Source organism: Vanacampus margaritifer, chromosome 8 (assembly GCF_051991255.1).
Source record: "Vanacampus margaritifer isolate UIUO_Vmar chromosome 8, RoL_Vmar_1.0, whole genome shotgun sequence".
Classification (NCBI taxonomy): domain Eukaryota; kingdom Metazoa; phylum Chordata; class Actinopteri; order Syngnathiformes; family Syngnathidae; genus Vanacampus; species Vanacampus margaritifer.
Window position 1 is genome coordinate 12,986,408 of NC_135439.1, and position 17,520 is coordinate 13,003,927.

General features: G+C 40.1%; 2 protein-coding genes across 6 annotated transcripts in view; both read left to right on the plus strand.

Moving 5' to 3' along the window:
• The first annotated feature begins 112 nt into the window (after window positions 1–112).
• On the plus strand, window positions 113–10,566 carry atf7b (activating transcription factor 7b). Of its 2 annotated transcripts, none has more exons than XM_077574412.1 (12): window positions 113–470; window positions 1,172–1,233; window positions 1,359–1,455; window positions 1,554–1,681; window positions 1,780–1,926; window positions 3,120–3,280; window positions 3,601–3,697; window positions 3,809–3,928; window positions 4,019–4,171; window positions 5,171–5,359; window positions 7,850–7,955; window positions 8,100–10,566. In XM_077574412.1, the coding sequence occupies exons 2-12, from the start codon at window positions 1,186–1,188 to the stop codon at window positions 8,333–8,335; spliced, it is 1,482 nt and encodes a 493-aa protein (XP_077430538.1). In that variant the 5' UTR covers window positions 113–470; window positions 1,172–1,185; the 3' UTR covers window positions 8,336–10,566. The 2 variants fall into 2 exon arrangements, with proteins under 2 accessions (XP_077430538.1, XP_077430539.1); XM_077574413.1 differs by having other exon boundaries at window positions 8,073–8,251.
• A 684-nt stretch (window positions 10,567–11,250) lies between these two features.
• The window catches only part of dip2bb (disco-interacting protein 2 homolog Bb), a 39,154-nt gene continuing 32,884 nt past the window's right edge, over window positions 11,251–17,520 (plus strand). For all 4 annotated transcript variants that reach the window (XM_077573102.1, XM_077573104.1, XM_077573103.1 and 1 more), the window contains exon 1: window positions 11,251–11,533. In XM_077573102.1, coding sequence (XP_077429228.1) covers window positions 11,449–11,533 — 85 coding nt within the window. In that variant the 5' untranslated portion in view covers window positions 11,251–11,448. The remainder of the gene's footprint in view (window positions 11,534–17,520) is intronic.

Consider the following 17,520-nt stretch of genomic DNA (forward strand, 5'->3'; position numbering starts at 1 on the left):
AACCTCAAGTGCCTTATTGTCTAATGTGTAATCCATTATCAATTCTTGGTTGCTGGTGGTTAAAATTGTCTAAATCACTATGAAGCATTTGTAATTTAAATTACACACTGGTGTGGCATGTTATCATTTTTACATAGGAGCTCGATGAAACTTTTTTTTTTCCCCGATCGCATATGCTTTCACACTGATTTTGGGTTGATCTACAATGAATGAGTCATGCCACTGTCATCGACTTTCTTGAAAACTAGTAGTACTGTGTAAATGTACGTTGAACCACATGCCATCACAGGGTGGTGTTTACATACCCCCGCGGCTATCCTCTTACGTAACACTGGGCTGGGGTTGCAACTCTCGCGTGATTCGGGATGGGAATGTCAAGTGTCAACAACGAGGAGACAGCACCGCAGCGTTGGTGTCCGGACGGAGCAGGGAGGGGAGCGACAAGGCTGCTCGAACGTCGGGTGAGCCTGGTGAGCCCTATTTTGGATCCTTGGACATAATACTTTATATAAAACGCCTGTAATGTTTATATAGGTGCGTTTCAATATCTCACCGTAGAAACGTGCTAACGTTCAGCGGTTAACTTGACTGTTCAGCGAGAGTCCGAAGCTAACAAGCGTAAGCTAGTAGTTAGCATTTCTTAGCTGACATTTTGTGCGGACCAACGAAACAAAATAATTGAAATGTTGGCGCCTATAATTGCTGATTTGGTACCCGGCTTTACCTTATAAGTGCCCATGACGTTACTTATTACGTTCGTAATAACGACATTGCTGTCAAAAGAAGCGGTATGTTAGCCCTGGGCCTGTCCCAAACGTAACCATTGGTTTGGTACTTGATGTGAAACCACCACCCACCATTTTTAAACATAATTGCTACATGATATAAATATTGACACTACAATCTTATGGTGTAATGTCCGAGTGGTAATGTGACGTGACGTCTATATCATTGTTACGCCTCGGCATCCGTAGTTAGAAGATGATCTGTCAAATAAGCTGAATTGCTTCAAATAGACACTTTGATATGTACCATACCATGTAATTATTAAATTCCTTCCCCCAAGCAAATGTACGAAATAAATAACATGAGTTTGGATCACAACTCATTTAACTAGACAGTCATTGATGTCTGTACATCTTATCTTATCTTATCTTGAAATATTTTTCAGAACTTCTGTGAAAGATGGGGGATGATCGCCCATTTGTCTGCAATGCCCCTGGATGTGGGCAGGTAATTTCAACATTCAAATGCTCTTTTACTGCATTGACATGCTCTATTTTTAATGTACGCATTGTGTATGTTCCAATGTACACAAATAATTCACTGCAATGTTATGTTCTGCTTATTTATTACAGAGATTTACCAATGAAGATCATCTTTCTGTGCACAAACACAAACATGAAATGACGTTAAAATTTGGTCCTGCTAGAACAGACTCTGTTATTATAGCAGGTAATAATGATGCCATTTGGGCCTGCACAATTATAGACTATATGAAACATGACTTGATACTTAATTCTATTTGTTTATTTTTACTTCAACACGCTCAGACCAGACCCCCACACCCACACGTTTCCTGAAGAACTGTGAGGAAGTTGGACTGTTCAATGACCTGGCCAATTCCTTTGAACATGACTTTTGCAAAGTACAGGAAGAGGATCACAGGACAAAAAACACAGTGAGAATACAAATTAAAATACATTGAATTCATGTTTACCAGCATTTTTAATTATTAGTTTGTAAGGCCATTTTCATCTGCTTTTTTCTTCTTCTAAGGCTTCAACTTTACAAACACAATGTGCAACTTCACAAACAAAATGTACAGCAAAGGATGAAGATGAAGATCCTTTAGAAGTGGATTCTTCTCCCCCCGATAGTCCGGATTCTTCCTCCAGCATGTCAGACATAAGTAAAGACTCAAGGGTGAGGGGCAAAACTCAATGGCCACAAACTTTGCTTTTTATACATTCCTAAATAGGCTTGCACTGAGTTACAGGGGTTGTAAAAAGTCCACCCAGTCCTGTTCAGATACCAAGCTTTTGTGTTATACAAAAAGAAACAAGACAGAAAGAAATTATTTCAAAACCTTTTTCCTTTAACCTTCTTAACTCAATTGAAATTTTTTTCTCGTGTGCACATTATCTTATAACTGGCGATGTGGCTGTGTTTAGCATTCACCACTCAAATTCAAAACGTATATTAAATAAGAATCACACTTGCCACTTTTATCGTCGTCCTGATTAACCCCCCTCAAATGTTAACTGTTCTAGTAGGCTTTTCCAGACATTTTTATTGTCACATCTGGTCCATGGTCCACAGAGAGCTTCCAGAGGGATCGCAAAAGCATTTCCAAGGCGTTAATTACCGGTAAATATATCATGGAACACAATGAAGATGAATGTGGCACAACAGTGACATTACCAACAACAGGAAGTCTCTCCAAAATTGAATAAAACTCAGATTTTCTAAATATGTCTCGGCTGTGGGGTAGGACGGCAAGATTGAAACCTTATCTTACCGAGAAAAACATCCAAGCCTGGCCGCATTTTGCAAAAACACGCTTGATATCTCATGTGCTTGTAGGAAAATATTTTATAGTGCAATAAAACTATTTTGGACATAATTCCTAAAGACACCAACAGAACAACATACCTACAGTGAAGCATGGTGTCAAGCAGCAGCATGCTTTGGAGCTGTTCTAATGGAACTGAGGCCTTTAGTCAAAGTGGGGGGAATTATGAACACAGCCCGTGCACAGGAGATGCCCTGGCAATCTGACACATTTGGAGTTGGGTTTTTGCAGAGTGTGCAAATATTGCTGAATCAAGATGAGTCCTACACAAAAAGACTGAGTACTGCAAGTTTGTGAGTTTGTGTATTTATGCAACTGATTTATTCTACATTTTCCATTAAAAGAAAAAAAATAATTGTGTTATACAGGTTATATTTTGTAATGTTGGATTTATATATATATAAATATATATCACAAAAATATGGCCTTTCTACAGGAGTGTGACTTTTTACACCAACTATACTACAAGTATGATTGCGAAGAGAAACAGTTTGTCCTTAGCTCATTGAGATAAACTAAATGCCACTGCTTTATTTTACAACAGGAGATTCTGACAAAGCCAGTGGCAAGTTCTGCCCCAACACCAACGATTGTGCGTCCAGGATCTCTGCCTCTACACCTAAGCAATGACCAGTCACTACACCCTACGCTGCCATCTCCAACATCTGTCATCACGCAGGCGCCGCCCTCCAACCGACAACTCGGGTAAAACTTTGGCTTTGTTGTGTTCATGACTTGTGGCAGTGCTCCCAAGAACTCTTTTGACTGTTGAGGTAAATGTACAGACCTATCAGAAAAAAAAAAAACAAGTGCAAAATTCTGTTATGTAGGTACGCACATTTATGCCTTATAACACTACGTTGTCCTCTTTAGATTCACAGCTCTGCCCTAAATACAGTTATTAAATTGCAGTTAATATTCTAGAAATCATCATTTGATTAATGTTAAAAAGTATTTGCTCAATGTTAGGAATAAATCAACTCTGGTTCATTAATTGATTGGGATGTGTTTTATATTGTCTACAGCTCACCGACAAGCTCTTATCCCCTTGTAAGGCACCTTGCGAATGGACAAACAGTCCCTCTGCTGCCCAGTCCTGTGCAGTTAACCTCAGTCATATCTGTAAGTCTTTCTCAGTGTAGACGTGCAAAATAAACAGTTAATTCATTTTCTTTAATGTTGTGCTTTATCTCATCTGAAGCATCTCAACTTGTTATTTAATGTTGTGTGAAGCTGGCTAGGCCTGGGAACTCGTTGCCCAACATTCCTGGGATCCCGGGCCCCCCAGTGGGCGGAGCCAGCAGTGGTTCATCCTCCCCATCAGGTTATCATCTGCAATCAGAGACCAAGATGGTGAGATGAGTCTGATATAAACTCCATCATGTTCGTGACATTCTGCTGCTTAGTTGGAACTTATTGGATGTCTCGCCTACGTGTCTGCAGCGCTTGAAGGCAGCCCTAAGTCAACAAGGCTTAGGAGTGCACGATGGTGGTGGTGGCGGGGGGGCAGGATCCTTCCCAGCCGTCCCCCAGAAGCAGGAACAGAGCCAGCAGCCTACTCAAAATTCGGATGCACCATCACCTGCCCAACCACAGGTACTAAACCATCTTTGAGCAATGCAGGCCACTCAGTAATTCTTGGAGCGTTTGTATTTTATAGCATAGGTAGATTAGTTAATACAGTGGAACCTCTAATTAATTAATTAATAGCGACACTGTTCATGAATAAATTGGCTTATGGTTAACATTTTTGAGCAAATATTGTTTTGGTTCACAAACCGTTCAAAAACGGTCACATTCGTGCAGAATGCTCAGTTATGTTTTCTCTCATTTCGAGTAAACTTTGTTTTCTCTATGATCACGTTTTTCAGTTGTCCTTGTTTGAAATGAAAAGTGTGAGTGGTTATGCTATAATGAAACCTAACTGTATTTCTGTTTGGGGGGGGTTAAGGTAAATTTATTTGTATAGCACATTTCATGTACAAGACAATCCAAAGTGCTTTACATAAAACATTATAGAAAGAGAAACAAAATATTCAGACATTGCAATAATCATAATAGAATCATCTAAAATAATTAGATTGAAATGATTACAACCAAGCATCAGTCTAGACTCTAAAATACTGGCTAGGCATGAGAATGATGTTCATTTTTCCGATCCCGCTTATGCACCATCTGTTTGCTGTGGTACGGGAGTGATCCGGCGGGCGTCCTGCGACTCGGCAGGAAGTGTCCGCAGCTTCTCAATGCACCATGCTCATGCTCATGCTCCATCAAAGAAGGGTTCATACCGTTTTGTATTTCTTTTTAACTAAAGCCATATAAACAAGGTACCGGTAAACATAACTTGATTCCGGAAGCGGATTCATTCGACTTCTATTCAGTTTATTGGCAGTTTTTAGGTTTATTAGGATGGGGAACTAAGGTTCTGCTGTAGATGATATTTCCTTAAAGAAAGATGTCCAAAAAGTTGGTATGGTATTTTTCCTTTTCCTTTTTTTTGATCATTTGATTTGACAATTAACATTCAAAGGTATCCCACCAAATTCAGATGCTTAGTTAACACAGTTCTTATCAGGCAATCCTCATCTCCAGGTGTCCCCTGCGCAGCCAACTGGAGGCCGGCGGCGGCGAGCCTCCGAGATGGACCCTGATGAGAGGAGGCAGCGTTTTCTAGAAAGGAACCGAGCAGCTGCGTCGCGATGCAGGCAGAAGAGGAAGTTGTGGGTGAATTCTTTGGAGAAGAAGGCGGATGATCTTGCCGGCATGAATATCTCTCTGACGGTAAGCGTTCGAGTCATCGGCGTTTAAATCTGACCACTTACACACGCACATACACATAATCACCCACATACAAAAAAAAAATATATATATAAAAAATAAAAATAAAAAAAATAAAAGGAGAGCAATGGGTTAGTCAAATCGGTAAAATTACCGAATGAACAATACTGAGCTCTCCAGAAAAAGAAAAAAAAAAAGAAGAAAAAAAATCTGACCACTTACTTTGAACAATTCAAAATAGAGTTGAGAGTGTAGAGACCCAAGAGATAAACTCAACTCGAGTTTATTGATAGAGCACTTTAAAGAAAACCACAGCTGAAACAAAGTGCTGTACACAGATAAAAATCAAGCATTAGATGTAAAGCAATTAAATTTTAATGAGTTCTGTAGTTTATGATTGTCTGGGTGGTTTTGAAGGTAGCAGAGTGTGATTTGTGCTTGGACGAGGGAGTTGAGGGGGGGTCATAGATGACGTTGCGGGTAATGCAGTACTAGTTTCATGTTTTGGCGTGATTATGGCTGACAGTATTTATTTGCTTTGACATAATTTGTGCATAGCTCACTGCTCATCCTGATTTTTTTCCTCCATGCTAAGGCAGCACTACATTACCAATCTACAGGCTCTACTTAACACAAGAAGACAAGAGTGTGTGTTGATCTGTGGGAGCCCTGCGAAGCCTCACTAGCAGCCAGTTAGAACAAATGATTTCAACAATATACTTTTTGCTTTTGGAGTGGGAGACGGGGAGACCTCAATCCATACTGTGTGATTTGTAACTGTGTGATTTGAAACAAAAACATGATTAGCTGAAACAATCAAAGTCCACTGATGAGTCTTGTTGTGTGTTGTATTGCTCTTGTAACCAAAACAAAAGAAACTTGACTGATTGATTGTAGGTTTGGGTCTTTAGGGTAAGAGGCCAGACAATGACCCGTGTCAATTACATATGTGAACAACTGTTTACTTTTTTTTTTGGGGGGGGGGGGGCAAAGTTTTCCCCTTTCTTTTCCTACCACCATTTTTTTGGGGGGGGGAGAAAGGCTTCTCTTCACGTGTGTGTTTCTTTTCCAGAAAGCAGCCAATGACATTTTGGATAGGTGTATTATTTTTATTTTTATTTTTTTTTACATATTGCTATAAATGCAGCCTGTGCATGGCTTTTTGTTTCTTTATTTTTTTACTAGAGCTGTCAAGCAATTAAAATTTTTAATCAGATTAATCACATTTTAGAATTTTGATTAATAACGATTAATCATTTATTAAAAAATCTTTTTATCAAAAAATTTTCCCCGCCAAATTTGAAGAGCACCTGCTATGTGTTAATTCTTTTGACATTTAATGTTATTAGGACGTCTTCAACATTTTTATCTACTGCAATGCACACTGTCATCCTCCTCTTTTTCTAATCGGTTAATTACTTGCATAATTTTAAATGAATAAAAAAATGACCCCAATAGTTTGACAAACAAATATTCTGATTGTCATATGCAAACATTTATTAAATGCTTTACGTTAATGCATGCATGCAGTTATGTTTATTGCTCAAATGCTACAACCTTTCAAGCTAAAGGATCCATCTGCAGTCAAAATTAACAGCGTGATTAATCTGCGTTAATACATGATTAATGCGATAATTCTTTTGTGATTAATCAGTTAAGTTAAGGCTTTAACTTTGACAGCACTAATTTTTACTAACGCTTGAGAACCACCGAGTGTAATGCAAACAGCTTAATCGTAGTGTCTTGCATTCCTTGGAATAATATTTAATAATATTAATTATGAATTAAATATTTTCCTTATTTTTTAGGAACATGTTAGTCATGATGGTGGTACTTAGAGCGCTACGTATTTTCTTTGGTGAACACAGGCCCAGATCAATAAGTTGAACAGAAACAATCAAAGACTCTTTGACTGCCAAAAACGTTAAATAACGTTTAGTAAAATCCTATGGAGGAGTGCCAAAGACGTTAAAAGACGTTTGTTTCAAAACAGGTGAAACTAACTATTTTCTATTGTTGATTACTCAAAAACGGAATAAGGTAGAAACAAACTTTTTTTTTTCTGAAGAAAGATGAGAGTCCAATCTTTCATTTGGTAGTATGTGTGTTTCCATAGTCCAAACACATAATTTTCTGTGGACCTTGAAAGATCAGTCAAAATGCTTAAATCGGCTGGCACCCACGGCATCCCTTTTCTGAAAACGCCTGGCAGTCAAAGAGTTAAATCGCCACCCTCTTAAAATATTTGCTTAAGTTATTTTTTTGCAAAAAATATAAATTTTGTTGCCTAAATAATTTCCTCAGGATGCAAATGGCTACATTTTTTGTGTTTCAAGAAAAATCTGGGGGAAAAAATGACTTTTTAGAAAGTGTCGAAATATGACATTGGCCCCACAGAAGTAATTGAAGCTCCCTCAGCAGATTCAATGTGACTTGTTAGCTATTTCTCATAATTACAGTAATTATCTGCCTTTGGGTTTGTGTTGCTGCCAGAATGAAGTAACGCTGCTAAGGAATGAGGTGGCTCAGCTGAAGCAGCTCCTCCTCGCCCACAAAGACTGCCCCGTCACTGTTATGCAGAAGAAAGCTGCTTTCTTAGGTAAGCCTCATGCTCCACCAAAACACCACGCACGCGGTGTCGTACATGTACGTGTTCTGTAGGATCCATCCATCACCTCATCCATCTAATGTGTCCCTACTCGCTCACCTCCCTAAGGGTGAATGTCTCTTTCTCTGCCTCCAGCTGCAGGAGGAGAGGAAGCGTCCCGGGAGATTTCAGCCGAACCCATCGGATCCCCCGCAGCAGTCATCCAGCATGGGCCGTCCCCCTCGGCCGCGCCCTCCAGCCCAGGGCCCACCATCAACGGCATGAGCGTGCGCGCCGCCGAGGCGGTGGCCATGTCTGTCTTGGCCGGCATGGGGTCGGGCCAGCCGGGAGGGGTCGTCATGTTGACGCAGTCCCAGTCAACCCCGAGATGATGTGCTGACGCTGGTAGCCAGTATAAACTCGAGTGGCATTTCGGAGGTTGGACTGGTGCCACGGGTTAAGCCGAGGGAGTCTCCCACACTCGAAAACCCTGCCCTCCCCCAGAGTAAGACCCTCTCCTCCCCTCACGGCCAATGATAATCACGGCATCAGGCCTCCTCTCGCCCTTCTCTCTGTGTATGTAAATAGGGAAAAAAATAGGGAGTTTTCGGTCACATCCTGTATTTGAATGACAAGTACGAATGAAAAATCTTCATCAGTCTTTTGATCACTTCAGTCCCACACAAAATTCAGTGCCTGTCTGTCTGTGACCCACAAAACAGGCTGTGATGCATCTGACTGAATATTTGACTGTGAGATAGCGATATCCCTCCTTTGCTTCAAACGATGTTGTACTGATGCGGTGACATGTTGGCTTGTTGCAGGCTCTTGTGGCTTTCTACTTGGCTTTTATTGTTTGTTTTTCTATCTGACCCTTTACTTAGCGACCCTGCCTGGCCCCTCAAACGTCACTCAATATTTGCCGGCTGCATTGCCTTTAGCTTTAAATACGTTGCCTTGTCATTTAATCTTATGCAATGTCCTAAACATTTATTTCCGTCCAGACTCTAATTTGCTGATTATCTTTGATATTGGATGAGACTACTTTTTGTAAATCCCAAAGACAATAGACTCACGGGCATTGCATCATTTTACTCCTTGGCTTCTTACCATATGTATGCTTCACTCTGGAACAGGGTCAATCTGCATTGGAATCAATATTTATGTTTCCTAGCCTCACTCATAAGTATTATTATTTTTTTGTCCCAGTTCCCAGAGTTCTCTTCACATCGTTTGTGAAATTCCCTTTTTCACTGCTAGAGAGAACCACTAGTGTTTATTTTTTTCTAAATATTTGTATTCACTTAATATTTACATTATTGCACTTTCGCCACTTTTCTTCAAATTGGTGACTCACCACGATTGTTTCACTTTAGGTTTGGCAGTTCTTAATCCAGGTCTATCTTTTACCCCTTCTTAATAAAGTGCAATCTTTTCCACTACCACTTAAAATGAACATATCTCCCAACACTGCTCACTGCATTAGGGTTAAATACCGAAAGCTTTTATTCCCTGCAGTAATTATCCAATGGATGACACTTACCGGTTTGTCTAGTCAAATCCAGTTGGTGACTCTTTTCTCTTTTTTTTTGCCAGGCAGTTTTTTTTTTCATGTTGAGTTAATTGTTCCTCAAACAACTAGTAGGTAGTGAGTGAGAGAAAACATAGTGTGACAAGCAGTTTGCCACACCCTTCCCCTATTTTTTTGTAGACCAGCCTCCAAGAGAGATTACAGATAATACAAAAAAAAAAAAACGCTGACTGCATGTATTGTTCAAAGTTGAGGTATGCCACTTTTTTGCCACACCATCAGTTTATTGATCTGCATTTTTGGAATTTTCTAAGGTTAAGTTGTAAGGTAAAGGTAAGGTAAATCCCACTGATTGTCACACCCAACTAAGTGGAGGCGAAATTCGTTCTCCGCATTTGACCCATCCCCTGAGGGAGCGGTGAGCAGCAATGATTGCGCTCGGGAATCTCCTATCAGTTGGCACTAGATGACCTCTAAGAATGGGTGAAAAAATGTAAACAAATATTAAACCATTACCCCAGGCATTTCAGTTGAGGAAGGAGTAGTGCAATATATTTTTCTATTAAGTATCAATGTTTTTGCGTTTAGCCCAGACACTGAGAGGGGTGTGGTCTAATGCAGTTGACCAGAGAAAATGTGAATAGTGTGTATTCTTGATCTTGAATGAGTGAGCTTGGTGGTTCTACATGTCTGTGGAGCATTACAGATTTCCTGAATGCTTTACAACATTTGTATTGTGAAGTAGACAAAAGTGGTTGTGCAAGGTGCTTCTTTTGAAATGTTATGTTTTTAATTGGAGATTATTTTATACCGCATTGTACTTTCAAGACTGTTCTGTTATTTTTCCTTTGTCACTCTGTCGCCTTGAAAACAACCTGTCATTCTCTTCAGTTGTTTCTATTTTCTCTTCTGTTGTCTGTGTCTTCCCCCTTTATCTTTTTTTTTTTTTACCAGTCTGAGGTTCAACCACATACATGTCTCCAGGAAATATTTGTTCAGAGGGAGTTTCTCAAATACTCAGGCCTCAAGATGGGAGAACTACTTGTGTATAGTCTGAATTCATTGTCTTGGGCAAATAAAATAACTTAATGGAAAAAACACAGCGTCCTTATTGTTTTTTTCTCAGTCATTATTCTCTCTTCACTCAGGACCTCCAGGAAAGAAAATAAAATCTAAATATATCACAGATGTCTTAATTGTAAATTATGTTTGTACAAAGCGCCATGACTGATGACATATGCTAATGTTAGGTTAGGACAGCTGCTTCAATACCATTATTTTGTAACTTATTGACAGAAACCAAACTACGTGAATCAGTTAAACTATAGTATTATGTTGTAATACGGTAGCAGAATGTTTAGATATTTCCTTAATTTTTTGTAGAGATCAATACTGTTTTTCTAGTCATTTAGATAAATATAGAGGCTGAAATCTGATTCAACAACAAAAACACATGTCGAAACAGTACAGCCAAAACAAATGCATGAATTAAGTGAAATAAAGTTAATAGACTAAGTTAGCAATGAATAAATCTAAACTGCCAGTGCTTCTGATAGTATTTAAGCTAGCCACTGGGAGTGTCATAAAGGATAACTTGATAACAAATGCTCAGGGTGCTTGATAAAACAGTGAGCCGTATGTGTGCTCAGCAATGCTGACGTCACCAATCTGAGGTTGCACAGTCCAATCGCGTAGTCTTGCCCACGGCGCCTACTATGTGACAAAGCCACCACCAGGGTGCGCTCTGAGGCCGTACCACCCCTACTTGCTGTTTTCCTCAGTCACGTGACCGCCGACGTCGACTTGTTCCTCAGCTCCCTCAGTAGTCATGGCGGTGTCCGGGAGTCTCGGGGATGGAGTAACCACCACCACTACCGCAGCCTCTTGATTCCTTCTCGCCACCTTCATGCGGGACTGTATCCTCAGTCGCCCGAGATATCACGAACACCCCGCAGGCTGCTCGAGCTTCCCGCCATGGCCGACCGCGGCGTCGAGTTCTCGGCTCTGCCAAAAGAGGTCAGGGACCAGCTGGCGGAGTTGGACCTGGAACTGTCCGAAGGTAAGACTCACTCACACGGCGGCTTTGCGAGGAGGCGGGTGTGTTGCAGGTGTAGTGTTGCCTTTGAATCTGGACACTACTGCAAATCCTCCTCTTACACTCACTGACCTATTTTTTCTCTCTAAACATTAGCTTTTGCAACATCCTCTTATTATGTCAATATTCATGTTGCACTTGGACAGGTAATTGTTTCTTTATTGTGGCATGTTATTTCCTTTATTGTGCCCATGTTTAACTACACATGAGCATACACTTGTCAGAGAAAATGGGTCAAGTTAGTTAACCTGGGGGCTTGTTTATTCACATTATATCCATCTTCAGACATGATGCTGCATACACCTCTCAGCCCATCGTTGTCCTGAATGTGCAGCAGATACAGGAGGCTTACTTGTCGTTTCAGTGTGAAAACAAAATGGAAATTTTGTGGTGGTGGTGACTGTTATGCAAGTCAGTGAATCACAGTGCAGCAGCCTGGTTGGTGCTGTGCAGCTCTCAGGTGCCCGAGGGTGGATGAGTAATGTCATGTTTGGCATGGAGAGCCCAACACTGGGGCCCACTGGTAGTGTGCTATAAAGAGGTATCGTGATCCTAGCTCACTTAAATGCAATGTAAATTATTATTGCATCATATATGCACAAATGTATTTTTAACATGGCCCATTAGATCGTTACATTTGTCTGTTGGCTGGAAGTGGTGCGAAAACAGTAATTCCGGCCACAGGGATAGGCTGTAAATAGATATTCGCTGACATTTTTTGCTTGCGTCAAGTCAAACCGTTTCTGTGCCTGTCAAAGATGTCAGACGAGACACACTAGAGAACTCCATCCACTCGAGCAAGTCCTTGTGTTATTTAAAGCAGAACAAAGCAGCATTTGGCTTTCGTTGATTATGGCGGCACCTTTGGACAAAAGCGGTATTGTTTTCCCTTGAATTCCCTTGAAAGAACCACATTTCCCATGAGGCCAAGCACATATCATTGTGAAATCCGGACATCCACAGCGTCCGCAGTTGGACTTAATTACGTTGTTTCCAGTGGCTATTTTCTATTTTTTTCTTTATACAGCACGGTAACATTTCTCAATTAAGTTAACGGCAGACGGTGGTTGTGATTTAACCTTCTTTATTGTACACACAAACGGCTGCGCGATACTGACCTCCTCAGGCCATGACAAAGTTTTTATTAATCTAGCTTTAAATCAATGTTTCATCAGCAGAATTATGAAAATATGAAATTAAGGTTCAAATCGTTGCTTTAAAGGGACAATGTGTTATTTAGCGCCGTCTAGTGGTGAACTAATAATTTGTTTAAAAAACATGCTATTAATTTAAATATTATGCACACAAAAAAGTTCTATCACATCAATGTACATTTAAAAAAATATATAATTGTAGGTCTAGTAATCGCTATTTATGTTACATAGGTTGCACCGCGCCTTACAGGAGGCTGCCATGTTTTGCCTCCCATCTTTTTGCTACGGATGCCCGAATTAGTCCCGTGACTCAGGCTCCCGCTACTTGTCTCCATCTGCTTTGCTCTCGCTAGCTTCTACTAGCTTCTCCCGCTAGCCACTCTTGTTAGCCCCTCCAGCGAGTTCTTGCTAACCAGCTCCGGCTAGCTCCTGCTCGCTCACTCCAAATAATAATTAATATTATTAGTAGTAATTGGTGGTATATATAGGCATGCTTCAAAGTTGTTGCATTCTATTAGTTCACCACTAGATGGCAATAAATCCTTCACAGTGTCAACAACAACAACAAACACAAGCAATAAATGAATCGGTATTATATAAACTTTATTATTTGATTATCTAGCTATCTATCTAAATGTTGTGTTATCCGTAATATTAATCGGCCAGTTAATCAGTTATCAGAATTGTATTATTCGGAATCGGCATCACCCTAAAAAACAATCCATATCGGTCAAGCCCTAGTTATTACTGTATGTTTTTGTAAGGTACAATATTGCAGACTTGTTGAGGGCTATTTTTTTCTTATTAATTAATAACAACAGGTTAGAAATGTTTTTGTTGATATTTTTGTGGTTCTAGAACAGATTAATGACATTTCCATTCATTTCACCAGGGAAAGATGATTTGAAGTGTTCTTGATGATGATTTGAAGCGTGATCACGGAAAGAATTAAACACTACTGTATGTTTATTATTGTGGTTTGAATTAACATTCATTTTAAACAAGGTTATTCTTTGTTTGCAAATGATCTTTGGCCCAAGGACTGGGGAGCCCTGACCTAATCCACCAAACAATTCAAAACAAGAATGAAGATTAGAACGATATACACTGCACAACTTCTTTATTGGAGCTCATTTTACTGTCCATGTATAGCCAAAGAGCATATACAAATTTTATGTATCTGTCAAAGAGATATATCTCAAGTCTAAATCTGCAGATTTTATTTTTGTTCCAAATCCACACAGCGATAACTGCAGCAGAACACAGGTGGTTTTCACACTAAAGTGTCCCAATGGTCCACTTTATAACACAGGACGTAGATGAACTATGCTATTGCTCAACATGATGTAAAGGCTGACCAGGGCTTTCCAGCATCACTCAAATTGTGATCCACATAACGAATGAAGTGCTTCAACTGTTGCTGCTTTTGTTGCAGGCGATGAGTTTTTCCAATTTTCACCGTTTATATGCATTTTATTTGCATCTGATGATGTTTAGCCCAATTATAGATACATTACCATTAACTGTTTTTGTCACATGTGACACGATAACCCATGGGCCATTCTTGTTGTCTATTTTATTATTCTATGGTGTGGTTGGGATTGGAAGAAAAGGACTAGAAAAGTGTGTGGGGAAATTTGAACAAGTCAAACTCAGAATGAGCACCAGTTTTTGACGGTTTAGTCTTTTCAGGTGCGAGTAGTAAGGTGACTCCCCGAGTTGGGCTGTCCCAGGCCACAAAGGATGACGCCTGTGTCTTTGCTGGCAACTTTACACCAAAGGCTCTGCGCTGTCCAGATGCCCTGGCCATGCTGCCACATGTTCCTCAACCGTCAAACGTGTTGGCCTTGTGGATCAGTGCTGTGCTCTGCTTGGGACGGACCGAGCAGCATCTGGCCTTCCAATAAGTCCAGATCTCTCTCTCTCTCTCTCTCATGGATATCTTTTTTCGGCAACAATCTTCCCATTGTTGTTTGAACCGGGACTCCTTTAGCAACAAGCAGAGGAAAATATGCGTCACAGAAATGGTTGTTTTCAGTAGTTTGTGTGAATGCGTATTAGCATGCGCTTGTGTGTGAGGGAAACACCACCCACTTTAACGTCTTTGACTGCAAGGACACAAAGAAAGCCATTGAGGGGATCAAAGACTTTGTGATTGAGTCGTACTGGAATTTCGAGCTGTGAGCCACAACTGTTAAAGCTGCTCAACTTGGTAGCGTGCAGCCCTCATGGCATCTGTGCACTTGATTGTTTGGATATTAAGACTGCTAACCCAGCAGAAAGCATGTTACCTGAGCCCTGAGCAACTGTGATGTCGCTAGGTGTAGAAGGAAAACCCAAATTTGTACTTCTATATACTGTACTGTATACCGTTAACTCCTCATGACCCCGATGAACCTTTTTTTTTTAATCCAAGAAAATAAGAACAATCTCTTAAACCAACATCAGTTGCTGCAGTACATATACAGGCTTTACATGTTAGCATGCTAACATTGAAAGCTGTGTCGGAAAGGCTATTCTTCCCCGCTAGCAGCCTGTGCCATAGTGAAGGGGGGGTGGAGAACTGAGAGATTACGGTCCTGGCTGCGTCTCTTAATCTAGGTCACAGAGCATCAGGGGGCAGCAAACCTGCCACAGTGGGCCAGGATGCGACGGATCGCTCACAACTACAACCAATGACACCACCAAGGCCTTGTCTGCTGTATATACTATATCTGCTACTCTATTTCACCTTTTGTTTCAATTTTCTCCACAGTTGTCCTAATTCCTGTTGTCAACAACGTCCATTAGAAAATCAATGCTTTCTGTTCTCCTCAATGGTGATTTTTTGGGGGATTATTTGTTTTGTATTAAATTTTTTTGGACTGCACAATTATTCATTCAGGAATAAGTACATTTGTATTTCATCTCAATCCACAAAACAAAGCATGTTTCTCTGGAATATCTGTGTGTTGCAATAAATCATATTCCAATTATGTTTTGAAAATTAAATATTAACTCTCTTAAACAAACAAAACAAGACGGAACAGCTCACATTGAAATGCACAAGCCAAACTGTAAGCAAATAAAGTAACTTCAGTATGTGAGCTTGGCCAAATGTCAGTACAGAAGATGAAAACATCCCTTCTGACAATACACGACTGGTATGCAAAAAAATTTCAGTGCATCTGGAAAGTATTTTCTCTTTTCCCACATTTCATCAAGTAGCAAATACACATATCATATCATACCTTGTCCACAATACAACAATGTTAGATCGATGTTTGATTTCTTATGAGTGATCAAAATCACTTTGCAAGTTTACAGTGGAATCTCCTAATGCTAACACCCTTCAATTTGGATTTTGACCCACATTTTCGGTACAAATATGCCTCAAAGTCGCATCAAAATTGTGTGGTTTCTACATCGTATATGACGTGATACGCAAGGCCTCAGCGTACCTCACAAGAGCTCAGTTCAGGTTCCACGCCACACGTTAAGCTTTTTGTGGCAAGCTAGGTTTGATTGTGTTACATGGCTGCTAAAATGTTACTTAGAACAGTGGTCCTCAACCTTTTTTTTTATGGAACGTTCAAACATGTACATGCTCTTTCCGGACCGGCAACCATTCACCACCCACTGAAAAAAAAAAGAAAAAGATCATTATCAGGACTTTAAATGATTTTTTTAGACAGCTTTAAAGCATCTGTACTGAAAACTAAGATAATTAGAGAAAAGTACACAGGAAGTCATTAAAAAAAAAAAGATGATGAAAAGAGAAATGTATTAAAACATTTGTTAATCAACAGTACAACAATTTCAGAATATAAAATATTTAACATGAATTCCAAGATTTTACTCAATACCCGTTACAAGTTTTGAAGAAAAAAGTAGAAGCAGAAGTAGAGAAATGCGATTAATCGTGATTAATTATGGAAAATAGTGCGATTAATTAGTTTAAAAAATGAAATCGCTTAACAGCACTAATATTCTTTAATGGTATTATTCCTCATATGAGCTAACATCTTTGCTACTTGCGAAATTGCATCATCAAAAATACTACAATGATTATGGCGGGCACTGTACATGTACACTATCAGAACCCAAGCTGATTTAGCCTATCCGTTTAAAAGCTCATTAAGTGTTTGCGCAAGAGCTGTTCTTATGATCTCTGTGCTGCTCGAGGCCACCAAGCGGACCTCCGCTGCTCTCCATATGTCACACAGGTTCATACTGGTTTTTGGAAATGAATGCAGTGTGTTACCTCACCTACCATCTTAACTGTCTATTTTCGACACCCGCACATAAACACAGCACCAACAGGCACTACGGAGAATGCATGGAGGCTTTGTGGACAAGAAAGACTGAATAATTTAAATGAACACTCCACACAAACACACACTGTCAGCTGGGTCACTGAAATTTCTTGCTTTCAACTCCGCAGTGAACTGCAGGAGCCTTAGCAACCTCACAGTTGGACCTCCTCATTTTGCTGCTGCCTTTGTGGCTCATCACATCTCTGACTCATCTCTTCTTCTATGGCCAAATACTTCAACTCACGTACAACATACAAGTGCCCTGTATGACAACGTAACGCTGACGGTGTTAATGACAACAGAGCATTATTATGTTGATCAAGGAACAACTCTTGGTTCATCTTCTCATAGTCATATTTGAACTTTTAAGGGCAAATCCCTTCAATGAGCAATGTGCGTCATTATAGAGTAACGCAGGCCTGCATGTCAGCACCACATTGTGTCAGTCACTATGGACCCCATGCCCAGCCCCCAGGCTCTCTCTTACTTGCACGTTTTGAGT

Coding starts and splice junctions, on each gene's coding strand:
- atf7b (XM_077574412.1), top strand. CDS start 1,186: ATGGGGGATGATCGCCCATTTGTCTGCAATGCCCCTGGATGTGGGCAG. Junction 3,929..4,018: donor TGCAATCAGAGACCAAGATG/GTGAGATGAGTC, acceptor ACGTGTCTGCAG/CGCTTGAAGGCAGCCCTAAG. Junction 7,956..8,099: donor GAAGAAAGCTGCTTTCTTAG/GTAAGCCTCATG, acceptor CTCTGCCTCCAG/CTGCAGGAGGAGAGGAAGCG.